Source organism: Zootoca vivipara, chromosome 12 (assembly GCF_965207765.1).
Source record: "Zootoca vivipara chromosome 12, rZooViv2.hap1.1, whole genome shotgun sequence".
NCBI classification, from domain to species: Eukaryota; Metazoa; Chordata; class Lepidosauria; order Squamata; family Lacertidae; genus Zootoca; species Zootoca vivipara.
In genome coordinates, this window is record NC_142595.1 from 1,079,302 (window position 1) to 1,104,562 (window position 25,261).

The following is a 25,261-nucleotide window of genomic DNA, read 5'->3' on the forward strand; positions in this document are numbered from 1 at the left end:
CTCTCTTACTATCACTGCGGCACAGGAATCCAGAGGGGAAAACACCCACCCTCTTCTCCTGCCGCCTCAAAAATAAACCCCTTTTACTAGTGGGTTTCTTAGTAAGGAGAGCCTTCCAGCTTACGTGGCCTGGTACCTTAGGAAACTCTAGGCTGTCCGATGGAATAACCTCTTGCCTACAGTACAGGGTCTCCCTCAGTTGGATTCCCCACTGTAAAAGTTTGCCCTTTTCACTCTGGCAACTTCTTGGCGCCTCAGGTTACCCTACAAAGCCTCCCCCGTGTAACTCCAGGGCACAAACTGCCACCTCCCTGCCTGAGGTGAGTTTTGCCCTCTCTTGAGCCACCACGGCTGTGAGTCCTGGTACCTCGCTGGACAAATAAGGACGAACCTTTTTGGCAAAACAGAGATGAAGTTTTATTGTTTTAAAAGCATAAGTGTTTCTTTAACGTGTCATGTATTTATTTGCCTTGTTCCAGTTGTACAAAAAAAAAACCTCAGTCAAACATTTAACTTTAAGTTTTCCTAGCCTCTTCACTTTCTTCATACAAGCCACCACACCCTCCTCCCTCTCCCTTCTAACTGACCAAACCGACACTCCCTCCTTTTAAACTGGGCACAGTCCCGCCCCCATCAGAATTCTATGTCAGTCAGGCTGGAGGTGGGTTAACTCTTTGCCAGCCGGGTAGGAATAAACATTTTAAAAGTGCTTCAATTTGTCACACCAGGGATTCCCCAATTTGGTGCATGCTTCTTAGGGAATTTAACTATTTTAAGCCAATTGATGTATTCATGCCATTCAAATACTACTGCAAGGATTTTCCAAAGCTGCACCTTTGGAAGTTTATCTTGGAATATTTGTTTTTCACTTTGCATGGAAACATCTTTGGGGGCTGAAAAGTCGAGGAAGCTGATGCCAGGAGGGACAGCCCTCTGCTTGGCAGCACCCCAAACTCATCTGCTGTTCTCCAAGTGGGACAAAGGTTGACAACTGTTTTCGAACAACATGTACACCTCCCAAATGTCACCAGCTGCCAGACGGCCATAAAAACTGCACCAGTCACACATTTTGTCCCTTGTGAAGATGGATCAGCTACTGGCAAAGAGATCGAATTATGATGAGGCTAAGTTTAGTGCTCCTCCCAAGACAAACTGCAAACAATTTTAATATTGTCAATATTTTCATGCCCAACAAGTAAACCGAAATGCTACATGTTTAAAGTCTAGGTGTAGCCATGGTAGAAATACATGAATCCTGCTCTCTATAATCATTCCAATTTTAATTTTTAATACCGATAATGATTTTCTTTATCTATGACACTCCTGCTTTCATTTCCAGTACAGTTTACAGTGATACAGAAACTCCATAAACATTTGGTCTTGAATCCCTCCAGAAATTCAGCTTGAGCTAAAAGGAACTTACTCCCAAGATTGCAGTCTTGCAGCACAATCCTATCCTTGCCTACTCAGAAGTAAGATCCACTGCGTCCAGCTGTGCTTGCTCCCCCATAAATGGGTTTGGGATTGCAGGTTTAGTTTCAACCCTATGCACACTTACCTGGGAGTAAACACCATTGAACTTAAGGGGTTACTTCCTGGTAAACATGCTCGGAAGGCACTTTTAACTTCTGTTTGAAGACTAGAGTCACCTGCGCAAGCTGAAGGTGTCAGGACTTCCACACAAACTATCAGGTGTCTGCCATGTTGACTGCAGACTATGCTCTTGCCCCATCAGCTACTTTTATACAAATAACACAGGAGGCCAAAGCAATGAACTCCCAAATCCACCACAAGGCAAAACCACCCAATCAGGACCAGCCAAAACAGCCACCAAAGAGGGAGCAAGCTTTTGCAGTTTCCCCACCCCCTGATTCCATAATGGTGTTAAAATAATTGGGGGGAGGAGGGAGAAAAATATGGGAATGTTGCAGCTGCTGTTGTGTTCAAGTTGCTCTCTCAACTCCAGCATTTACAGGAGCAAAAATAGCCTCCAAAAAGGAGAAAAAACAGGAACCATAGCAACACTCCCCTCCCCCCCATGTTTAATTAAATTCAAGATTTTGAAGCCTTGTTTTGCATTTGAGTAGAAAGTGACTTTAAAAAATCACAAGGAATGTCAATTTGTAAAGCAACTCAGCAGAAAAAGTGCTCTTGCAATTTACTCCCCTGGGATTTAAACCTTATTTTACAGTTTTATTAGGTAAACTGATCTGGGATTATAAAGTGTATAAATGGAGTAAGTGAGATTTAGTTGTGAGAAATTATGGCTTGTACAGCACAGGAGCAGAACCAATATGATTTTTAAACTTATAGATTCTGCAGTGTTAGAAACTGAGATATGGAAGCTAGAAGGCAACTTAAACCTAGGTCATGAGCACAACGACAGAATGTCTAGGTGCAGCTAAAATATTATGTTCATTTTTCACATGGTCTAGTCCTTCCCCTGCCCAGCCCCCTAATATTCTTAAGTGGGGAGGCAGAAAAAGCTCATCCTTTCTTTCCACTCTGCAGCTTTAATCTGAAATTTTAGGCGCAGTACTGCTCTCAGAACTCAAAAACTGCTTGTGCTAATGAAATTCCCTGTCACAAAATGCGCCTAGAATAGGAGTTTCAAACATTCAGATTCTGTGATCATAGACTCAACATACATTGTAAACAAAATGGACTCCTAACTCCTCTTGTCTCTGAGTTTTATTGGCTAACTCAGAAGATAAGCAAAATTTTTTGGCTTACAACAATATCTCTACATCGTGGCCACAAGCATTTCCTCTACATAATTTTTCTAATCTGTTAATCTCATTTGGGCCCATTCAAGTCCACTACTCACTTGCAAAGTCACCTTTGCAACAGAAAAAAAGAAAAAAACAGAAAAAAGGAAAGAAAAAAGATGGGGAGGCAGACAACGGAGCAGAGGCAAGAGAAGGGGGTGCCTTTATTTTTGCAGATTCTGAAAGAAATGTCAAGCCCCACACCCTCTGCGACCTCAGGGATCCAGTGCGTCAAACCCAGTGACAGGCCTAAGGATAGGAAATGCAGACAGAAGCAAGACCTGGAAGAGAATCCCAGCAGAAAGCAGGACGCGCAGCAGGAGACGACAAATACCTCCAGCAAATATCTCCAGAAAAAGATTGCATGCAAAGGGCAGGGCTGGGTGTCTTGCTTCCAGGCATAGCCCTAGAAGTGAAGGAAGCTCCCGCTTTCCAGGACACTTGGCCCGCAAAGGACAAAGGGGAAGGAGGAGGCGATACCGAGACGCATCTTGGCCACATCCGCACCAGCCCAGGGCTGCGCTAGGATGCCGCTTCCATCAGCAATATCAGGGGATTCCCCGCTTCTCCTCCCAGAGCTACAGTTTTCAAAGAGTCCCAGGGAAGGGAACTGTAGGTTTGCGAGGGGAACAGGGAGGAGGGTCTCCTGAAAACTCTCAACACCCCCCACAAACTACAGTTCCCAGAATTCTTTGGGCTAAACCCAGGACAGTTTCAAACGCAGTTGTCCAAACTTGGTGGGAGTTCTAGTTCAACAGCAGCTGGCGCGCGTCACACGGTTGGGAAACCCTGGTTTAGGTTCATCACAGTCTTTGAATGCTTTCAGTAGATGGACTACAACCTCCAGCAGCCTCAGCTGACATGGTCAAAGAAACGAGCGCAGCCTTCTTCCCCGCTTTGCAAAACCGAGACGAGCCCCCGAAGCGACGCTCTTTGGCTCCCCGCCAGGACTTCGCAAGAAGGATTATCGGACGGGGACCCGGAAGTGATTCGCGTGCGAAGCAAGCTGCTTCTCTCAACTTTTTTCGTATCTCTGCGGCGATTCCACAGCTCCCGTCAGTCTTGAGAGGCAGGACGGGAAACGCGGAGCGCTCGGAGGGGCGTGTCTCTCGGCGGCCCCTGTAGCATAGCCCGGAAGTGTTGCCATGGAGCCGCTTGGCGGGCCCGGAAGGAGCTCAGCTGTTAGGAGTCGGGGAGGCGGCGGCGGCGGCGGCCGTCCGGAGCCCCAGGTGGGTGGCGGTAGTTGGTTATCGCCCTGTGGTTGTTACATATTTAAATATATGCAAATATGGCCCCGACGCGGATTTAGCTGTCTTTTAACATTTTTCGCCCTGTGCGGATCTTAGCGCGTCGCGTCGATGTGAAAACGGTTCGCCTTTTGACGTCACGGCGTCGACTGTGTGACGTCAGAGGCTCTTTCGCGGCGAGTGCCCCGTGACTGAGGACTTTAATTGATCATATTTGCATTTCCTTCCCCCTTTTTTATCCAGGGATCTCGAGGGGCGTATGCAGCGTGGCTCTCCTGCTCCCCGAAAGCCCCCCCCCCACAACCTTGCGAGGTAGGCTGGGCCAGGAGGCAGCGGCTGCCCCCCCCCCCCGCGTCACATCCAGGGGGCTTCATGGCCTGCCCCGGCCGGGCCCTAGCCTGTCAGGCGCTTAGGAGCCTGCGAAAACCGCGGCGGGCTCTTTCCCGGTGCGCTCACGCGTCACAGCATTGCAATTTCGGAAAGGGCTTTTTTCTTCTGGGGCGAGGCAATAGGGAGGCTGCCGGAAGTCCTAGGACGATGCTTGGTACGCACACAATTAACACGCGTAAAGCACTTAGCTGCAGTGCAGATTTCAACAGACAAGGTCAGGCATCCCCAAACTGCGGCCCTCCAGATGTTTTGGCCTACAACTCCCATGATCCCTAGCTAACAGGACCAGTGGTCGGGGCAGATGGGAATTAGAGTCCAAAAACATCTGGAGGGCCTAAGTTTGGGGATGCCTGGACAAGGTAGTTCCTGCCTGCAGGATCGAAATATAGTTGATGGGAAAGTGCACAATGCAGCCCATCAGCTGATGGATGGCGCCAGTTGGTTCCTCAGCCCCCTTCTGAGTCCAGAAGGTGGTCCCTCTGTTGCAAAATTTGGTTCTCACCAGAGCCAGATGCCTGCAAGCTGGACACAAGTGCATCTCTGGCAGTGGAGGTGGTGCACTGTTGGAGATTCATTCCCCGTGTGCAGCCATGGGTTTGTTGTCTGTCATATGACTGTATGTGTTTTCATTCCACAGAGTGGAAAGTGACGTAGACAGGATGTTTTTCTTACTGTGTTCCTGAAGTGGAACTGTTCTTTGTTTTTTCTCTTTGCTATCTGATGCTAGAGAGAGAGGGAGCCATGTTACAGTGCTCCATGTGTGTTTATATATAAATAAAGTAGATTAGCAAAATGCTGTGCTACTAAGTTCTGTTACGCAACTGCGCTAGCTCTGTGGATCCGTGAAGTGTGCTGATGTCTTCTGGCATCAGTCACTGTGATGTTCTGGCTGGAGAATCCTTAAGAAGCTCCCGAATGATCGCCCAGGAGGGAGAGAACATGCCAGCCGGGCATGTGTCTCTGCCAAGGTTCTACTCCTGACCAGCTCTACCCTCCATGAGTTTGCCTAACCCCTTTTAATAGTCATGCTGCTCCCCAGTGGCAAAGGCCAGAGTGGGCTGCCCATCTGTCCTCCAGTCCCAGGACAACAGGCCCCTGGAGCAGAGTGGCCTGGCAGGCTGGCTGTAAACTACTTGCAGCTCCCACTTACTTATTTTAATAACTTTTAAAATAGGCTGCTACCCAATCAACCAACAAATACTTCTTGTATTTGATCCAATTTTTTAGTTGATCTAAGTGACAGAATGAACTAAACATTGCAGCTGTAATATATCTAGGCAGCTGGGAAAGCACACTCTCCATCTCTTCCAGGTCTGTGTTGCAGTGTGTGTGTTGGGGAGGCTTTGAGCCATGGAATGCCGAGTGCCTGGGGGCTTGGGGGAGCTGACCAGCATGGGGAGTGGAGCTCGGTGGGCTGATGGTTGATGCACCTGTTAAGACTAATTCTCATGTCCTTCAGGAACGAGGTGTTTAATCCAGAGTTTCCTGTTGCCCAGATGGCGTTGCCCACAATCCCTTCGTTTTGGAATAACCGCAGCAGAGCCCTTGAGCAGCAGATTGTGCACCACCGTGAGCAAGAAGCCCGTTTCCGGAATCTGTGGGAGCTGAACAGCCGCTATTTTCAACAGTCTGGGGTCTACAGCTCAAAGCAGGCCCAGTGGAGTTCACGCCACTCCTACCAGCAAAGGCAAGGCTAGGGCAGTAGAGACCCAAGACTCTTCTTCAGAGTTCCCATAGCAGGGTGGGGAGAAGCAGCAACTTGAATAATGCCTGGGTAGAATTTTTGGCTGCATTTACTATTAACTCTGTCCAAACACAAGGAACTGAAAGGGAAAGAGCAGCACTGGCAAAGGCCCTGGCCCCTCCTCCACAGCCCTATTAGTTGTCCCTGGCAGCTGAAATGCAAGTAAAATAGCTGAAGTGTAAACAGGCACTAGAATCTGAAAGAGGGTCAGACTTTTTACACTTCTCCAGGAAAGAAAGGAGCGCTCTCTGCAAGCTTGCAGCAAACTGGGAGAGCCAGCACCAGTGTTGTGTGCCACAGCAAAGAGAATAGGACACCCTTAAAGAAGGTTAGGGAGGTCAGGGCTGTTTTCAAAGGCTAAACTTGAAAAGGGGATCAAAGGTGGGACCTGCAGAATATTACCATTTTCATCTTTGCTTTGCTTTTTTAAAACCTTTTCTAGCATGACCGCCTATCACCGTGAGAAGCTTAAGGAAGAGAAGTGTCTCAGCCTGGAGCAGAGACGCAGGCGACTCCAGAAGCTGCTCTTTGAGGAGCGTGAGATGCTGGCGGCAGAGCTGCAGGAGCTGCGGCTGAACAAGGATGCAGACCTGAGTGAAAAGAGGCGGAGAAATGACGAGCTGAAGTCAGCCAGAGAGGAGCGGAGAAAACAGGTCAGCCTGAAAGGAAGACTTTTTCTCATGGAATCAGAGTTGGAAGGGATCCCAAGGGTCATCTAGTCCAACCCGCTGCAACTTTGCTTTGGTTACAATAGAGAGACACATCCTTTGTCAGGGTCTTAAATCAGAGAGTCTAAGGCAGGCATCCCCAAACTTCGGCCCTCCAGATGTTTTGGACTACAATTCCTATCTTCCCCAACCACTGCTCCTGTTAGCTAGGGATCATGGAAGTTGTAGGCCAAAACATCTGGAGGGTCGCAGTTTGGGGGTGCCTGGTCTAAGGGCTCTTCCACATAGGACATTCAGAAGCATTCACAGAAGCACTGGAAGGGCAGAGAGGATTGTCAGGTGATCTCTGCCATGGGAAAGGTTGGTCTGCTCTTCTAAACCATCTGGGGGGTGCGGGGGTGGGGCACACACCAGCTGAGTGTAAGGATTTCCCAGGATGAGGGAGGGAGGGCTGTGTATCTGCTGGCAAGTCTGGTTCCTCTACAGGTCTACTTTGTGAGTGCCCCATTGTCCATAAGCGCTGCTGCGTTTGCAGGCTTCCCAGAGGCACCTGTGGGAGCCAAGGCTTGACTTGCAGCAGCTTTGGAGCTCAAAGCCACCATCACGTTGCCTAGTGATGCTTCCAGGTCTTGCTAAAGGCTTCCTTTCCCAGCATCCCAGCAGCATCCTTCTGCCACTGCAGACGCACCCCCAAGCGATGTCAGTAATTTCATTCCCCATTGCTGATGTAACATGATATCCACATTTACATTCCTGTACTGTTGTGTATTGTTCTGTCTGAGAACAGAGATAAACTGACAAGCGGGTGAGGCTCTGGTGTTGTGCAACCTGCATGAGGGATTCTGAGTTCTGCTTTCTTAACAGATTGCAGAGGATTGTCTGTATGAGTGCTGGAAGAACAACAGCGCTAAGCTCCGAGAGGTGAGAGACAAGGGCACAATCCAACATCCTTTTGCCCCAAGGAATCCTGGGGTGGGTGTGCACTGGAACAGAATGCAGCTCTGCAGTCTCCTCTTGGGGCAGGATCCAGGCTGGACCAGCTCAAAGGCAAAGTGCCTTTCCTCAGGCCCTGCTAAGCTTCCTGGCAAGGGGGGCACCAGCGGCACTCTGAGCAACATGGCTGGGCTGAGCCCCCTGGTGTTGGGTCACTCTGGGGCATTGTGGGATATGAGCATTGTCACTAGACTCCTGCTGCTTTGTGCTGGTGGGAATATCTGGCTGGGAAAATTTTCTGAGAAAAAGGTGGCTGCAGGGCAGGCGTCGGCAGTGTGTCCAGTATTCTGCCCAAGGATGCTGCATGCCAAGGCCAACCCTGGCTCCCTGCTTCTCTGTATCAGGATACTCCTGCCCTTTTCCTCCAGCTCAAACCTTGGAATGGGAAGCAATGCTGTTGCTCCCCTCTAAAGCAAGTTCTGCAGCTCAAAGGATGGGGGACGGGTAGCAGTTCATTGAGACAGCTGAGCTCCTGCTTTCTGTCCCTTCCCACCAGGTTGAGTCCAAACTGCACAAGGAGCACGTGGTGGAGGCCTGGGGAGATCAGCTGTCTCAGAAGCAACAGGTAGGCCAGGCTCTTGTGGGAGCCACTGTGTGCCTCTCGGCAGGCTTCCTGGACTTGGTGCCCCGTGTGTCCCCTCCTCCCTGCTCCTTCAGCCTTGAGAAGGCAGCAGGCGGGCAGGAGGCTCATGCTTCCATTTGACCCCAATCCAGCGAGAAGCCACTGAGCGGGAAGAGAAGATCCGTGCAGAAAACAAATACGAGGCAGCACGGAGAGAAGCCCTGGAGAGGATGAAGGAGGAGGAAGAGAGACGGAAGCAGGAAGAAAGGAAGCAGGCAGAGTTCCTGCGGCAGCAGATGAAGGAGCTGCAGCTGCGGGAGGTGGAGGTACATGCTGGGGCCTGGCATTGAGTGGATGGTGCTAGAAAGGGAGCTGGGGGAGGATTGCAAGCGCCAGTCCCCACCCCCCACCCGTCTTGTCTTGCTTCTCTTTGTGGCACTCCCCTGGAAAAAAAAATTCAGAGATGAGATTAGGGGCTGGGGGAAGAGAGACAATAACTCTCCTTGGTGCCGTGCAGATCCCTGAACCAAACCTCTCTCCCTCTTCTGCTCCTTCCCATATGTGACCACCACAGAAAGTGGGATTTAGGGGCAGACGCCACGTGGCCTTTGGGGGCTATGAAGTGAAGGCACTTGTTATAAATCGACCCAGCCTTGGGTGTCAGTGCAATCCACATTTCCCCATGGCTGCTCCAGGGCTTTTGGAGCTGAGGAAGATGTGCCCGGCTGCACGTGAGGCCAATTGGTTGGCTCTTGTAGGTTGTGTACAGCTGGGATGCTGAGTGCGCAGCCTCTGCTGCAGGGGAGCTCCAGCCCCTCCTTTCCCTAGCAGCTTCTGTCCCCCCCTCCCCCCCGCTGCTTTCCTGCTGGGAAAGGGAGGTGAGCCTGGAGATGAAGGATTCTGGATTGTTCTTCTCAGGCCACAAAGCTGAAAAAGGAAGAGGAGAACCTGCTCAGGCAGCACTGGGAGCTGGAAGCCCTGGAGGCCAAGCGGAAGTGCCAGGAGCAGGAGAGGAAGAAGACTGAACTTGGGTATGGCTCTTGGAGAGCAGAGGGCATGAGGGGGTTGGCAGAGGGCACCTGGCTGCCAAGTAAGGATTTGGGAGGTGGTGGTGGTGAGAGAGGAGGGCAGGAATGGGGGAACCTTTATTTGGCTGAGGAGAAATCTGTTGTGGGGTGGATTCCTGGCAGTGAGGGGACACCCCCCCCTTGTATCTCATTACTTCTTTCCTCTCATTCCCCTCATCTTCCTCCCAGGACACCTGCTTGAAATTAGGCTTAGGGCTGCAGGGTTCCTACCTGTGGCCAGGGGATGGGTCAGCACCAGTACTTAATTTCTCAAACAAGATGTATTAGGCAGCTGCAACTTCCACCTTGCCAAAAGTGACCCTGTGGGTGCCTTTACTTGTGGTGAAAGTGAGGCAGGTTGCACATGCACAAGGGTGCTGTTTATATATATTTTTGCGGCTGAAATGTACTTTTAGCTGCACTTGAGAACTTGACAAGCTGGGGCAGTTCTGAAGCCCCCCTGCTTCTTTTCTCTGGCTCTTCCTGTGAATTACAAACCCTGGGTCTCCTCTTCTCTCTTCTCAGGCGCTTTCTGAGGCACCAATATCAAGCCCAACTGAAGAGGCAGGCCCAGCGGATCCAGGAGGAGCTGGTAAGTTGGTGCCACTGGAATGCTTTGTGCTTCAGGCAAGAGCACAGCTGAAGGCTGGTTAGATGGCTGCCTCAAGGAGCTGCACCCTGCCCCTGGTCAGCGGCAGTTGCCTTGATTGCATCACAGCCTGCTGCCAAATCTCAACATTTTTTGTAAAGCCAACAATGCTGGAGACAACGCCTTCCCATTGGGATTCCTGCTTTTGGGGCGGCTGTTCTACAATCGGCAGCCTGACCATCCTCTTGGGTTTGTTAGGCCTCTGCCACCTCCCATCTCTTCTAGCCACCTTGGCCCTGCCTTAAGGAAGCGGCTGGGCCTCCATGCCAGAGTACGCCCTTTGCACACAGACGGTCCTGGGCTCTGTCCCCAGCAGCTCCGACTCCAAGGGGCTGGGAAGGGCTCTTGTCGGCCTGAGGCCCTGGAGCTCTGCTGGCCCACGGAAGCTTCTCCTGGTCTGCCCTGCAGGAGAAGGACAGGCAGATCCTCCTGGCGCTGATGGAGCAGGAGGACAAGGACCAGCGCCTGAAGTCCACCCGGCGGGAGCAAGCGGTGGCTGTTGCGGCCTGGATGAAGGGGGTCATTGAGGAGCAGCTCCAGCTGGAAAAGGCACGGGAGGCAGAGCTGGAGACCGTCTTCAGGTGAGGTGGAGGAGCAGGATGAAGGGGGGGCTGTGGTGCAAGCTGTCACCAGAGCTCCCTTCGGCGATGTGGCTGAAGCAAAGGCTGCTGGGAATAGGAGCAGCAATTGCTTCCCTGCAGCTGACAAACCACCCTGGAAAAGTGGCTTAGCTGTTGTGCTTGCGGTGGGGGGGGGGGAAGACATCTGGAGCAGAGCAGCCGCCAGCCCAGCCTCCCCCCCCTGTGCCCTCCAGGTTTTGCTCCAGCTCCCATCAGCTTCAGCCAGCATAGCCAGTGGTGCAGCTGTGGGTGGAGAGGGCTCCTAGGATCTGGCAGGGGTTCTGTGGTGAGCTTGGAGGAATCTTGTAACTGTGATTCCTGCATTGCAGGGGGTTGGACTAGATGACCCCTTGGGTCCCTCCCAACTCTGTAGCTCTATGATTTCTTTGGGTCACTGCTCTTCAGTTCTCAAAGCAGCTGTGGGGTCCCCTACTTGTATGGAGAAAGGTCTAAGGAGGCCTCTGGGCAGTGCCATTTCCCCCCATGACACCTCTCTGGCACTCAAAGTCACTCCCTCTTTTCTCTCCCACCCCACCCCTGCCCCGCCCCACTGAAGGGAGGAAGCCAAGCAAGTGTGGGAGAAGCGAGAGCAAGAGTGGGAGAAGGAGCGCAAGGCCCAGGACAGACTCATGGCTGAGGTGAGCTCTCTGCATCTGGGGCAGAAAGAATCAAGGCAGGTTGCCTGTGCAGCAGGGACAGGAGCCTGGCCTCCCTCCCTCCCTCCCTCCCTCTCACCTCCTGCTTGAAACAGGTCCTGGCGGAGAGGGAGCGCCAGATCCGAGAGAGGATGGAGAGGAACAGGCAGGCGCAGCAGGAATCGGTGAAGTCCCGGGAGCAGCTGATCCAGGAGCTTGAAGAGGCCAAGCAGCTGACGCAGCGGGAGAAGGAAGAGGAGGCTGCGCTGAAAACTGAGCGCAGGCGGGAGTTGGAAGCACAGGTGGGTCTTGCCCAGGAGCCAGCTGGCAGCCCCTGTAGGACAGGCAGGCATTAAAAAAAAACAAAAGCAGGAGGGGTCCGGGTGGGTTCCCCCTAAATCTAGATAATACAGGGAAGTTATCCTCACATCAGCTACAAGATGGTCCGCTTCATCATTCTGCTTTGTGGTCCCTCTCCCCAGTCAAGAATGGGACTGACTACTTCCACACAACAGGGAAGTAGTCAGGCAGAGACAGGAGCGAGAAATGAAGGACTGATCAAGGGCTGGGGGCACAGGACCTCATGCAGCAGGGCAAGCTGTACTTAAGAAGAGGGACTTGGAAGGCACAGGGGTGGGCTGTCCAGAGCTCTCATAGTTCCCATGGGCTGTGACGATGCACCCGTCTTGCTGGGTTTCTCCCTCTCCTTTCCCTATTGCTGCTTCAGCTCATGGAGCAGCAGCGGCAGGAGCAGGAGGAGCAGCAGCGGCAGTGGGAGGAAGAGGCTGAGGTCAAGCAGCAGGAGCAGCGCAACGCGGAGCTGGAGCAACTGACCGCCAAGCGCATGATGGAGTTCGGCTATCGCAACAAGGTGAGGGTGCCTCATTCCAGTCAACAGGCAATTTCCCCATCCTGTGGGCAAGAGAAGAGGGATTCTGTCCCTTGGGTGTTTCTGAAATGCCTCTTGGGGATGAGCCAAGCCCTCTATATGGGGGAGCCAGCCAGTCTGGCCTCCTAGCACATGGGTCCTGGACTAGGGAGTCAGGCATTTCCAAACAGTTTTGGGTTTTGTGCCTGGACCAGCATATTTGGGGCACAAGAAGGCAGCCTTCGCCCCCTCTTATTTACACATGCAGCTGCCTCCCATCCCAGAAATTTCATCCAGGGATCTGCCAGGGGTTGAAGGCAAAGTGTTACCTGCAAGAACTGAAAGCATTTCTCCTTCTCTGTTCTTTTCCAGAGCTACAGCTATCCCAAAGCAGCCTGGACCTAAAGGAGCGAGAGGGTGCTTGCTTTCCAGTTTCAGTAGATTAAAATCCTCACTGTGGGAGCCGCTTCCTGGTTGCATCCTGCTGGGGGTGCTGGGAGTATTTGTATAGATGAAAAAGGAGAGAGGCTGGAAGGTTGCACCCCCCCCACCCCCCTTGCGCAGCAGCTCTCTTCACTGATAGGCTTTGGCCCTTCCTGGAGAGCAGGCACAGCTGTGGCTCTAAGAGGCTCTGCAGGTGGGGACTGTTGATCCTTCAAGGCACTTGGGGGAGATATGGGATGGTGGTGGACAGACTCAGCCAGCAGGCAGCAGCTCAACCACACGCTGTCCCTGCAAGCCTTCACCTTCCCTAACCTTGGAGGTGGAAGCAGCAGCTACCTATTATTGCTGTTGGCAAAGAAGTGCAAGGAAGAAGAGGGTGGGAGGCTCCAAGCACTTCCCATTCAGGCTCTGACGGGGATGTCCAAAGGCTCAATAAACTTTTAAACTCTTTTACTGCAAGCTGGTGTTGCTCCTTTGCTTTGTCAGTGAGAGAGAAAGACCTCGAACCCAGCGGCCAGGTGCTTCCCCTTTCCTGAGCCTACTTCCTGGCAGGGAGGAGTGTGTGCTTGCTGGCCAAAACAGTTTCTCTGCCTGCAATGGGGCCACAGGCCCAACAAGGGCAAAGACATCCAAATCTGGCCCAGCCAACATTTCATGCCAGTCAACACTGTTTGCAAGAAAGCAAAACCTGGAGACAAGAACAGAAAAAGCAAGATACCTGTTCTACCTTTTTTGTTTGTTTCTTTTAACCCAAAAATAGTACAATACTTTTTAAAAATGTAGTTAATTACAAGGTAACATCAGCATCCAACATTATTATGGCACTTGGTTTGGTTTCTTTTAATATATAAATACCAACAGGGTAAAACACACACACGCACACACACACACACACCCCTCGAGTTGGACTGCTGCTTCTACATCCAGAAACCTCTCCACTGCCAGCCAAGCATCCCTGGAGCAGGCAGCCTGTCTGCCCATGTCCTATGAGTGGCATGCAGGTGGGCAGATTGCCTCCTCTCTGCCTTCTACAGAAGCAGTGCCCTGCAGTGAGCTGGCAACTTCACTCAGGCCATGGCAGAGCCTGTCGGGGGGGGGGGCGCACCAGGCAGGGCAGGAGGAAGGATGACTTGCTAGAAGGCCAGGCGGCTCAGGCCCAGCCAGCCTCAAGCTTCCTATTTCCCAAAAACCGAGACCCTCTCGGTTTTGTGCGTACATTTTGGCCAGACTCTTAAGAGGAGCTAAGTAGGTCTTGTCCTGCTGGGGTGGAAGGCTGCAGTGGAATGAGTGGGAGATGAACCCAGAGCACCACAAGGTGCCCTTGCACACAGCTCTTGCTTGTTACAAGACAGATGTGCACAGAATTGGGCATAATGTGCCCACAGGCTGCCCTTTGGGTTTTCCATCTTGAGCACCAAACTCTCACAGGCCAGCTGTAGCCCAAAACTCTTTCTCCATTCAGCTATTCAGCAGAATTCACAAGACTTTCTCTGGATTTATCAGAACCATTTACTAGTGGGGTGGCCCAGACGCACCAAGATGATGGGAGGGGGTGGGGCTGTTGCCGGACAAAATCAGCCATTTGTTAAAGGGCCCCTGTCAGAAATCGCTACACAGCATGCTGCATGCTTTTGGGACCATCCCAGTAATCTCTTCCCCAGACACACACAATGCAGACCTGTACCCTGAACCACCTTCTCCAGGAACGACTCCCCTCAAGTGGCACAAAGGGTATTCTGAAGCACTGAGGATCAAACTGGGCATAAGGGGGGAGAGAGGCTCCTGACCCAGAGCTGGTTCTCGTCATAGAGGGCCATTTAAGACCCACCAAACCCAACAAGACAAACCGGTCACCACTCCCTCAAGGCCTAGCAATGGCAGCAGGGCAGGAACCTCTCTCATGCATGCCATCAATGGAACCTGTTTCTTTCCATGCAGCACCAGCTAAATTGCCAACCTAGCAGGAATTACTATGACCCTTTCACAAAGCAGGCACATCCAGCCTTTGGAACGGAGTCCACCTTCCTCTCTACACACACACCCCGGCTGGGCCACTCTGCTTCACGGCATCTTGTCTGCAAACCATGGCATCCACTGGACCACTTGGACACCCAACAGCAGAGCAGGGGCTTACTCAGGCACCCTGCACAGCTGCCCCCTTTCTTAATGTCACCCTGCCCTGCCGCCTTGGTGAACACAGGAGCAGTGGCTCCCAAGAAGCAAGGTTGTCAGGGCTCGAATGGGACAAGACACCAAGCCCAGCTCTCAACACCAGCAGTTCTCCCCTCCCCCCCCAAAAAGAACAACAACAACAACAATCCGTCTCTCTCTCCTCCCCAAATCTAGGTGGGGTTCCACTGTACCTTTGCCACCCAAGATGGACCCTTCAGTCCCACCTGCAACTAGACACTCCCTGCAGCGCACCGCTCTCGGCACAGCCACCACCAGCAAGTTTTTTTGGGGGGGGGAGCAGAAACAGGACAGAAAAAAGTCCTTTTCTGCCCTAGGAAAGCTTTGTGGTGCATAGTTAGGTCATGAAAAGCACTTTCTCAAAGATCCAGATGAACTGGGGCCAAAGAAAATCCGAGACACTCCCATCTGCTTCCACCATGGAAAGCAAGGAAGAGTCCCAGGAGACTAAAATATCAGAGGGATTGGGAGGCTAGTCCTACCGTTTTGTAGCAAGCCTTTGTTGGCTTGGTATTGTGCAAGGGGTGGGGACTGATTGGCAGGGATCATGTGGGGGGGTGTCCTTACCTACCGCCCCCGTTCAAAGGTCAGTGGTATGTGCAACATAGTGGTTCAGGTGTGTCAAACAGCTGCATAACAAGACTTGGGGATATGTGCCCTGTATCCTGATATGTGCATTTAGTTCACAAATGGTGCAGAGTGCAGAGTGTGACCCTCCCCACCACTCCCTGCCCCAGATACACACACACATCTCTGTGAGAGCGGTTGATGCAAAGATTGGCTCATGACATGTTCCACACACTGACACCCTCTTTACACTGGCAATACAGGCATAAAATAAGGCAGTGGGTTACAATAATTCTGGGGGGGGGGATTCCTTTTGAGGGGGGGAACATGCAAAAACCCTTTAATACTGAGATTCCTTTAAAAAAAAGAAGTAACGCACCACCTTAAATATTCCTGTAAAAAACATGAAAATGTTCAGCTTCCAAGCCGACCCTTTGCAGGAGGCCTGCTACAGAGGTGGGGGGACACGGCGGCCTCAGTTGGTGTTCTCCTTGGTTGTGATGGTGACCAGCTGCTTGGCAGCTTTGGCGATGTCATAGGCGCACTGAATGACCTGCTGGGTGACCAGCTGGATGTCGGCCAGGGGGCAGGACTCTGGCAGAAGGGCCTTCGTGCACTCGGAATGCAGTCGGAAGGCACTGGAGGTCAGCAGCCGCAGAGAGGTGCGTACAAGCTCAGACTTGGGCTTCTGGGGAGGAGAGAGGAAAAGGGGGAAAGCATGACACTGGGGGGCAGGCACCACTCGGCTAGAGCAGCACTTCTGCATGAACATCAGGGGCAGGGGGCTAAAGGAGCAGGCAGAGAGGAAGATAGGTTAAAGGGCCAAATAGTTTCTGCTGCAAAATTTATCAGCAGTTGCTTCTGTTGTGTGCACCTAAGACTGTGGTGGTGAAGAGACAGAACAGAAAAATCGCTGTGGTTCTTGCCATCTCCCTCCCTCTTCCCCCCTCCTGCCAGGGGCACACCAGCCACGCTCCCTGGCTAGCTGGCTGGCTCGCTCTTGGACTGATGGGGAGGATGGAGCAGCCCACCCCAGCCAGCCAGCCCAACAGCCACAGCTGCCTGCCTGCCTGCTCCCCGCCCACGATCCCGGCGTGGTCTTCCCCATCTTCCTCCCTCCCTCCCTCCGGCAACGTTGCCGCAGCAAAGGGATGAGGCTGCGTTGCGCCAAGGCGCGCAGGGAAGTGGCGGGCGCAGGTGCCCTCCTAGCCCAGACAGGTCAGGCCCACGGGAGGCAAGGGGCCTGTGGAGGATTGGAGTGGGGGGGGCAGAAGGGAATGGCCAAGGCCTGGCTTGGAGGGGGAAGCTGGGAACTACCAGCCAGCACCGAAGAAAATGCAGGATTTGATTGAGGGTCAAATAATGAACACTGTTATGCCCAATCAGAAACAACCACCGCCGCAGCCAATTGAAAAACAGACCAATCACCGAACACAATCGCTGGCTACCAGCAAAAAAAGTTCCGGGTTTAAGCCGTGGATGCCTGCAGTAGCATGGGGAGCAGCGGGAGCACAAATGGAAAGAACAACAAAACAACAGGGCGGATGGGCCGATGACGCATGTGACAGCAGTGAGGGCTCACGCATGCCATAGGTTCGCCACTGCTGACCTAAGAGGATTTACGGTTAGGCCTGGAGAAAAGCTTCATCCAGGGAGCTGAGACCGGCTCCAGTGTCCTAGAATCAGAACTGTAGCATTGGAAGGGACCCCCCGGGGTCATCTGGTCCAACCCACTGCAATCCAGGAATCACAGCTAAAGAATCCCTGACAGGCAGCCATCCCACCTTTGTTTGAAAACCTTCTGAGAGACTTCCTTACTCTCAGATAACTTTTCCTGCTGTTTAGTCGGACTCTCCTTCTTGTCCTTTGACTATTCACTCAGTGTGGGGCAAACCTGGATTATTTCTCTCTAAGTCGCTCAGCCAGAGATTCAGGTGTGAGCAGTGGAATTTACATCTCTGTATACAATATGATTGTGTCAGAATTCCCTGTCTCTTTAGATCTGGCTAGATGTTATCAGTCTCTGGCCATTAGGATGATTGACATAACTACAGTGGACGCTTGGGTTGCGAACATGATCCGTGTGGGAGGCATGTTCGCAACCTGCAGCACTGCATCTGCGCGGGTTGCAAGTCGGCGCTTCTGCGCATGTGCGAGTGCCGAAACCTGGAAGTAACCCATTCTGGTACTTCCGGGTTCAGCATGGTGCGCAACACGAAAACGCGCAACCTGAAGCATCTGTAAACTGAGGTATGACTGTATAATATATTTTATTACAGTGGTGCCTCGCAAGATGAATTTAATTCGTTCCAGGACTCAATTCGTCCTACGAAAAATTCGTCTTGCGAGTCGCAGTTTCCCATAGGAATGCATTGAAACTTAATCAATGCATTCCTATGGGCTCCGGGGGAATGGCGGCGGCATGGGACGGGGCTTTCGTGTTGCGAGTTTTTCGTTGCGCGAGGCATTCGTCTTGCGAGGTACCACTGTATTTACAAAACTCGCAATGAGATATTGCATTTAAAGCAACTAATAAGGACGGGATAGGAACAGAGAGCTTCACGACTGGCAAAGGAGGCTGCCAGGCTCCATTCTCAGCAGAGCCTTTGTCCCAAACCCTGCAGATCCATGGAGACCGCCAAGGCCAAGCTAGAGGGACCCCTGGTGTGTCCTGTGACCAGTAAGAGTTCTCCCAAGAGAGCCAGCGGGGTGTCCTGGTTGGAGTGTTGGGCTAAGACCTTGGAGAGGCCAGGGTTCAAATCCCCACCTGGGCAGGAAGCTCACTGGGTGTGACCCTGGTCCAGTCACTGCCTCTCTCAGCCTAACCTACCTCACATGGTTGTTGTGGGGATTAAATGAGGAGTGGGAAGAACTTGAGCTCCTTGGAGATAAAGGTGAAATGAAATAAGTCCTCTGGTCCTTTCCACCGGCTGGCCACCACAAGGGAGTCCCCGTCGCATTCAGAGCCCCCCTCTGACCTCTACAGGGCTACTCACTTTTGGAAAGAGGGCAGCCATCTCCGTCACTGCCACGTGGATCCTTTCTGAGCAGGGGATGTAGCTGCAAGGGGAGAGAGGGGGCAGGTCATTCTAAGGGAAGCAAGTTCCCCCACCCCCAGGGCCACAAAAGGGAACATTAGTTGCTCCAGAGGCAAAGCCATTAAAAACAAGGGTGTCCACACATCCAGGCCCACCTCATGCAGCTTGGCAAGTGGCAACACAAGTCCAAATGCTTGATGTAGAGACTTTAAAATAAAAATAGCCAGAAGAAAAGCTTTAAGATGTCTCATCGCAAGAGTCTCATTGTGCTGGGAGAGAGCAGAGGAGATGCAAACTGTCCCTTTCAGAGAGCAAGGGTCCTAAGAACTTAAAAAGAGGCTGCTGGATCAAGCCAAGGGCCCACCGAGTCCAGTTTTCTGTACTTACAGGGGCCAACAAGATGCCTGTTGGAAACCCGCAAGCAGGATCCAAGCACCAGAGCCCCCCCCCCCTGCAGTTTCCAGCAACTGGGATTCAGAAGCACTGCTTCCTCCAACTGTGGAGGCAGAGCTGAGCCATCGTGGATAGGAAGAAGAAGAAGAGTTTGGATGTGATATCCCGCTTTATCACTACCCGAAGGAGCGGCTAACATTCTCCTTTCCCTTCCTCCCCTACAACAAACACTCTGTGAGGTGAGGGGCTGAGAGGCTTCAAAGAAGTGTGACTAGCCCAAGGTCACCCAGCAGCTGCCTGTGGAGGAGCAGAGACACGAACCCGGTTCCCCAGATTGTGAGTCTACCTCTCTTAACCAGTACACCACACTGGCATTGACAGCCTTCTCCTCCATGACAGCAGCAGTGATGGTGGCGGGGAGGGGGGGGGGGCAAAATGCTTGTCATAGTGTCCAAAATTGCTTCCAAAAAAGTAACATGATGGAGTTACAGGCAACCAGGGATTGCAGCCTGTGCACTGCAGTGCCAAGACCCACACAGCCCACGAGACCCAACTGGTCCACACAGGACGGTTAGCCAGGGACTGTGGTCAACACACACACAAACCTCCATGCTCCTCCCCAAACTCAAGCCACAGAGAGAGGCAGGCAGGCAGGCAGGCAGGTGAGTTGGGGAGCTGGGTCGGTCATGGACGATTATGCAGGAAAGTTGCTCGAGGCAAGGAAGCTCTCATCTAAAGCCCACCAGAGGTGGAGACAGATGTGAAGCCCAAAGAGTTGCTGCCAGACCCCAGGAGGATGGTGATGGGACTCAGGGACCAGAGTCATCATGGTCAAGAGTCTTATTCTCCTCGCTGTATTTGTCCAATCCCCTTTTAAAGCCATCCAAGCCAGTGGCCATCCCTGCCTCCTGTGGCAGTGAGTTCTACAGTTTAATATGTACAAGGGGGCTGGGCAACTTGTGCAGCCCTCCAGATGCCACTGGACTATAGGTCCCATCATCCCTGACCATGCTGGGAGTTGGAGTCCAACTGTGTGTGGGAGGGACACACGTCCCTCCCCTGAACAAGAAATTGAAAAGCCCATTTCAGCCAGCCCACCTAGGATCAGCACAGAGCTCCTGCTGTGCTCCAAGAGCAGCCAGGACCTTCCTTAAGCTCAAGGATGAAGCCACTCCCTTGCACCCTCCCACTCCCTGCCTCTTAGCACTCATCCTGTTCCCAGGCCATCTTTCTCCATGGCTGAGGAGGGGGTGTCCCATCACCCAATGCCAGAGCCTCAACCTTTTCCTTTAGCTCTTGTGGGGCTTCTCAGAGGCACAGAATTCTTCATCTGGCTGCCTCCACTTCTGTTTTCTGCCCTCAAGTGAGCTCAGAAAGTCCCACGAGGCAAGTACAATCTGCGATGAAACACAGGGTGCCAGCTGAGCAGGTGACCCCCCCTGTGGGTGGTCAAATAAGCTTTGCCCTTTCACTGCTGCACGTCAGGGGACCAGGGACGGAGCAGCCAGAAAATGCCAGGCGGGATGAAGGAACCCTTCCCCCCCTGCCCCCCCCAAACTGCACTCCCATCGAACCCCAGCTCCTCTCCCAAATGGTGCTGAGCAGGCTAGGCCAGGGTGTTCTGCAGCCTTTCTTGCATAACCGCTAAACACCCCATGCTGGGGAGGGGAGGACCCCAAAGAAAGAAATAGGACACTGTGCCTGGGAGGCAGGGACAGAGGCCAGAATACCAGGTGGTGGGAGGGTCAGGCTGCCGGAAGGTCAGAGGCTGCGGAGAAACTCGCTCGGCCCATGGAACCAGGGGGCTGAAACAGCCCAGGCTGTGCCTAAGCTTGGGGGCGCTGCTGTGCCGGAATGGCCTGGGCACCCCAAAGAGGAAGACCAGAGAGACAGAGAGAGGAGAGAGAGAGTTAACTCAGCACAGGAGCGCCTCACAGCCCAATGGAGCGTTTGCAGAATCAAGGAGCGCATAAAGCTGTCATAACCTACACTTTTGCGCTACAGGACACACATGTGGCTCAAGCTCCCCCCCCCAAACTCTCAGGGTCGCTTCTGTCCCTTGACACCCCTCCAACCCCGAATGGGGCGAGCAGGAAAGGGTGTGGGAAAATCCAGGACACCATCAGATACTTGTGTAGCTCAGGCCTTCTCTTGTAGACCTACCTTTTCCCAGCTAAAGAGGGGGAAGGCATGATGTTTAAGCACCAGATCCTGGCCTGTCCAGGAGGATAAAAATAAAAGCTGCCAGTTGCCTTGGATGGAAAAGATAGCAAAGCAAGCCAGATGTAAAAGAATTTGGGCCTCACTTTCTTTAAAGGACGTCAACCCACACTTGCAAGACACACACGCATCATCATCGCTCTGCATGCTGCCTCATCTGATTCCAGGATCCCTCCTGATGGGGGAAGAGCCCTTTTGCTCAACGCAGACCAGGATACTCAAGCGCTTCTTCCAGGGACCTCTGCTCTGACTTCCTGGCCTCCTCACCTGTCGTGTTTGTTCTCCTGAGCTGCCCGCAGAAGCTCCTGGATGTTCTTGGTGATCTGCTCCGTTTTCCGAATTACGTCCTCTGTGCTGGGGAGGCTGGGGCTGGCATCTGGGTCCTTGCCCTCGGAGGTGGGCCCTTCTCCCTGTCGGAAGGTGCTTCGCTGCCTGGCCTTCCTGCTGATTCTGCCAACACACACACAAGCGTTTCAGAGGGCCACTTGCCTGACTGTCTCTGGCAAATCAGAATCTCTGCCAAGTGACCAAGAGAGAATTTGCAGATGATAACTGTTTTCCTGTCCCTTTGAAACAAGCCACTAAAGAAACTGGGGGCGGGGGGAACATCTGCAAGGCTGCCAGTGGTGCTCTTGGCACTCCACCCCAGGACCCTAGTCAGCTGGCCTTGGCTGTCAGGTAAAGAACAGGCAACCTCCTTCACCCCAAGATTCATCCTCCACTTGTAGGATGTCATGAACAAGGCCCAGGAAAGATCTGCTTCCTGGAGGCTCTGGCTCACTGCCTACATCGTTACACTGGGCCATTTGGGGAGAGAACTTGCGGGGGGGGGGCTTCACTCGCTTGTGAAAATGCAGCATGGCTCAATTACAGGAGCTTTAAAAGGAACTGAAGGGACCCTCTGTTATCTGTGGTCCTTCGGACACTGCTGGACTTCAGATCCCACAATCCGTGGCTGCTGGGAGTTGGAGTCCTGCCAGAGGTGGAGGGCCTCCAGCTGGCAGAGGAGGCTGTGTGTGAGAACAGAGCCAAGCTACAAACCAGGAGGACAGGAACAACACTGCTTGTGGGGGACCCTCCAGAAGTCACAGGACTCCAACTCCCAGCAGCCCCTGCAGCCAGCATGGAGAATGCTCAGGGATGAGGGGAGGCTGGAGTCCAGAAACCTCTGGAAGTCTTCATGGGCTTCCCACCCATTCAGACTTCATATAAGCCCTGTTTTAAAACGGCCACACTGGCTGCCAGCTCCTTTCCTGGCCCAATTCAAGGTGAGCACATTGGGTGTCCAAAGCTCCAATCTACATATACACCCCAAACACAGGGAAGACCTTCTTGGGTTCTGAGCTCAACCTTCAGCTAGGGACCTGGAGCCTGCATTATACAGCCTCCAGCAAAGGCTGAAAGGCTCTTCCTGACCCTGGCCTTTGTCACCTGAGAGGTGTGTTTGTAGAGCCCACCTTACTTTTATGCTTGTAAGTTGCTTAAATTTGCTTTTCAAATGATGTTTTAATGCTGCAACCTGCTCTGGGCCCTTCGGGTGAAGTGTGGGTAATAAATACTGATCAACAGTAATACTCATACACAGCCCATGCTCTCCTGATGCCCACCCTGTCTCGTCGGGATCCAGCGCAGGAACGGCATTGTCATAATCCCCTTCTGGCAGGCTGCTCTGCTTTTCCAGCTTGGATGCCTGGAAGAGAAAGGGCAGGAAGCAAGATGGGTGCCACCAGATTCATAGATAGATACAGCCAGACAAGATGCTCTTATAGCCAGACCTTTGCTCTGCCTAACCCAGGGCTACTTACTCTCACTGCTCTCTTAACTGGAGAAGATAACCACTGGCCTCACTCCAAAAACACCAGCGTTTCTCAGCGTAAGGCTATGCCAGCCCTCTGGACAAAGTGATATGTTCACCCTCCGACTTGAACGCACTGGGGTCAGCCAATAGGCAGACAAAAGTCTCTAAAAGAGGGTTGGACAAATTCCTGGAGGAGAGGGCTATGGATGGCAACTAGCCCCCCCCCCAGGCTATGTTCCACCTCCTCTGTCAGAAGCAGCTGCCCCTCCCAATAACTGTTGCCAGGAATCGCAAGTGGGGAGAGTGTTGCTCTTGTGTTTGGGTCCTGCTTGCAGGATTCCCATCGAGGGGTCTAGTTGGCTGCTGCGAGAACAGGAGACCTTTGGACGTGGTGGCCTTTGGACTGATCCTGCAGGGCTTGTCTTATGTTTGTTGTTGTGCTCTACTTCTAGAGCATCATGGCAACTGCAAAACCCTGCTGGATTTTGGCCACTGCTGATGCTTCACAGTACTGGGAAATGTCTTGTTTGGGGAGCTCCACCCCCACAAAGTTGCAATTACCCTCTTCCCTGTTTTGCCCTCTGCCTGAAGGGTTTCTGAACTAATTACCTATGAAGTGGACATCACACCATGGAGTAAAAGTGATCTGGGTATCAGCTCATTGAGGGAGGGGATAACATGTGGGTGGAAGGGAAGACCCAACACCTGTTTCTCCACTACCTACAGAAGACTTGAGGGCAATTTAAGGGCAGAGCAAGATCCAGGGAGAATATCAGATCCAGAAATTAAATTCTGGAAGACTAAAAGACAGAAATATAAGGAACAGGCATCTCCTTGCACAGAAGTTATCAAAAGCACACTTTTGTCATCTTGCTTTTCCATGGTTCCTCATCACCAGGAGAAAGAACCCCTAGGAAGAGGGCGAATCTCCCCCATTGCCCTCTCCGCCCTCCAACTGCCTCCCCCCCCTTTCCTTTTCCCTCCTGCTCCATCCCCCTTGGTGGCACAAGCTAAACTCTGACCCTGCGGTGCCACTTTAATGGCAGGTGATCCTCTGGCTGCCATTGGCTGAGCTGCTCTAATATCATGGAAGGGGCACATCTGCTGGAAGCCAGGAGTCCCCACTTTTAAAACTTGCCGTATCACTGCTCGCACCCTAAACAGAGGTGGATGGCCATCTGTCTTGGATGCTTTAGTTGTGATTTCTACATTGCAGGGGGTTGGACTAGGTGACCCTCAGGGTCCCTTCCAACTTGATGGTCCTATGATTCTTGTCAACTGCATCCTGTGCAAATTCATCTGTGGTCTGCCCCCCCCCCAATCCTGCTTGGCTCCTCTTCTGGACTCCCCTCCTCTGGCTTTACTGCATTGCTCCTTAAGCTGGAACAGCCCCCGACACACCCGAGAGCTTTATTCCTTGCTGTGACTTTGGCCTTCTCAGCTGTCACCACAGGGCCCTGCCCAGCTGCACTTCTCCCTCTTGGCTTGCCAAGCCCTCCAGGGCTTCTTTGCCCAGGTGGCCAGCAAAACCATCACCAGATTGCGCAAGAGATTCTGGGGACTGCCTTGCAAGCATTACAGCCTCCCCCAATTTCTGGTCCAGCTGGCACAGCAGCCCCTCCCCCAACACTGTGGCCACCTCTCAATCCCAGCCAGCACTCCAGCTTGATCTGCCAGGCAGCTTCCCAGTTCAAGCAGCTGAGAGAGAAATAAAGGGGAATCCACAGGGCCAGCAGCTCAGGCATGGTAGAGTTGGGGAGGGGTGGATAAGAAGAAGGAGAAGGAACAGCTCTGCTAGCAGAAGTGGGGGCTCTTCCAGGGAAGATGTACTGTACACAACCCTTTGTGTGTTTCTGTATCCCAACCAGGAAAGAATAGAGGAGAAAAAAAGGCATGGAGGAAGAATAGCTAGTCACCAGCCCATTCCTCCCTGCCTAAAAATAAGGGAGAGAAAGATACACACAGAGAGACAGACACGCAGGCACATATGCGCAGTACAAAAGCAGGTTCTCATAAAAAAGAATAAAACCCACTGTAGAACGTCCCAAGAGTGGGTGATGGGTGCAAGACACAGAGGCAAGCACCAGCACCAGCAAGTCAAAGGTGCAAAAGAACTGAGTGAGGAAAAACAAAAACGCACCATTGCAAGGAGCCCAGGGTGCTTGGACGTTGGCATGAGCAAACTCTGGCTTTGAAGTAGTGGAGGAGCACATGAGAAGAAGCCCCCTGAGGATCCTCCTGCCCCCCTCCTGGGGTCCCACATCTTTCAAGGTGCTAACTGACCACCACCCCTCTTTCATATTTGGTCACCCCCTTCATCAGAGAAAGTGACAAGCAGCCGTAGTGGATGCTGAAGGTTCCTTGAGCATACACAGAGCAACTTTCTCTCCCCACTGAGCA

General features: G+C 52.5%; 3 protein-coding genes across 20 annotated transcripts in view; 1 reads left to right on the forward strand and 2 right to left on the reverse strand.

The window, feature by feature from the left end:
- The window catches only part of ACACB (acetyl-CoA carboxylase beta), a 66,753-nt gene extending 63,456 nt beyond the window's left edge, over positions 1-3,297 (reverse strand). For 5 of the 7 annotated variants that reach the window (XR_015946637.1, XR_015946638.1, XM_035134367.3 and 2 more), the window contains exon 1: positions 1,559-1,780. The gene's annotated coding sequence lies outside the window, so the exon portion shown is untranslated. Of the gene's footprint in view, positions 1-1,558; positions 1,781-3,102 lie in introns of those variants that run through there. The other 2 variants (XM_088655745.1, XM_035134361.3) reach the window with 2 other exon arrangements.
- A 444-nt stretch (positions 3,298-3,741) lies between these two features.
- TCHP (trichoplein keratin filament binding) lies at positions 3,742-13,114 on the forward strand. Of its 4 annotated transcripts, none has more exons than XM_035134377.3 (14): positions 3,827-3,997; positions 4,259-4,327; positions 5,865-6,092; positions 6,592-6,802; positions 7,682-7,738; positions 8,307-8,375; positions 8,525-8,698; positions 9,291-9,403; positions 9,965-10,031; positions 10,497-10,669; positions 11,265-11,346; positions 11,460-11,645; positions 12,071-12,214; positions 12,584-13,114. In XM_035134377.3, exons 2-14 carry the CDS (start codon positions 4,275-4,277, stop codon positions 12,614-12,616), a joined length of 1,590 nt encoding a protein of 529 aa, XP_034990268.3. In that variant the 5' UTR covers positions 3,827-3,997; positions 4,259-4,274; the 3' UTR covers positions 12,617-13,114. The 4 variants fall into 4 exon arrangements, with proteins under 4 accessions (XP_034990270.3, XP_034990268.3, XP_088511882.1 ...); XM_088655756.1 differs by having other exon boundaries at positions 3,860-3,997; positions 5,902-6,092; XM_035134379.3 differs by lacking the exon at positions 4,259-4,327 and having other exon boundaries at positions 3,742-3,997.
- Positions 13,115-13,370: 256 nt separating this feature from the next.
- The window catches only part of GIT2 (GIT ArfGAP 2), a 36,429-nt gene continuing 24,538 nt past the window's right edge, over positions 13,371-25,261 (reverse strand). For 6 of the 9 annotated variants that reach the window (XM_035134372.3, XM_088655750.1, XM_088655752.1 and 3 more), the window contains 4 exons: positions 22,671-22,753; positions 21,331-21,513; positions 18,409-18,472; positions 13,371-16,100 (listed from right to left, as the gene is read on the reverse strand). In XM_035134372.3, the coding sequence (XP_034990263.1) occupies positions 15,888-16,100; positions 18,409-18,472; positions 21,331-21,513; positions 22,671-22,753 (543 nt within the window). In that variant the 3' untranslated portion in view covers positions 13,371-15,887. Of the gene's footprint in view, positions 16,101-18,408; positions 18,473-20,434; positions 20,703-21,330; positions 21,514-22,670; positions 22,754-25,261 lie in introns of those variants that run through there. The other 3 variants (XM_088655749.1, XM_088655751.1, XM_035134374.3) reach the window with 1 other exon arrangement.

Coding starts and splice junctions, on each gene's coding strand:
- TCHP (XM_088655756.1), top strand. CDS start 3,914: ATGGAGCCGCTTGGCGGGCCCGGAAGGAGCTCAGCTGTTAGGAGTCGG. Junction 4,328..5,901: donor CCCCCCCACAACCTTGCGAG/GTAGGCTGGGCC, acceptor CCTGTTGCCCAG/ATGGCGTTGCCCACAATCCC. Junction 7,739..8,306: donor ACAGCGCTAAGCTCCGAGAG/GTGAGAGACAAG, acceptor CCTTCCCACCAG/GTTGAGTCCAAACTGCACAA.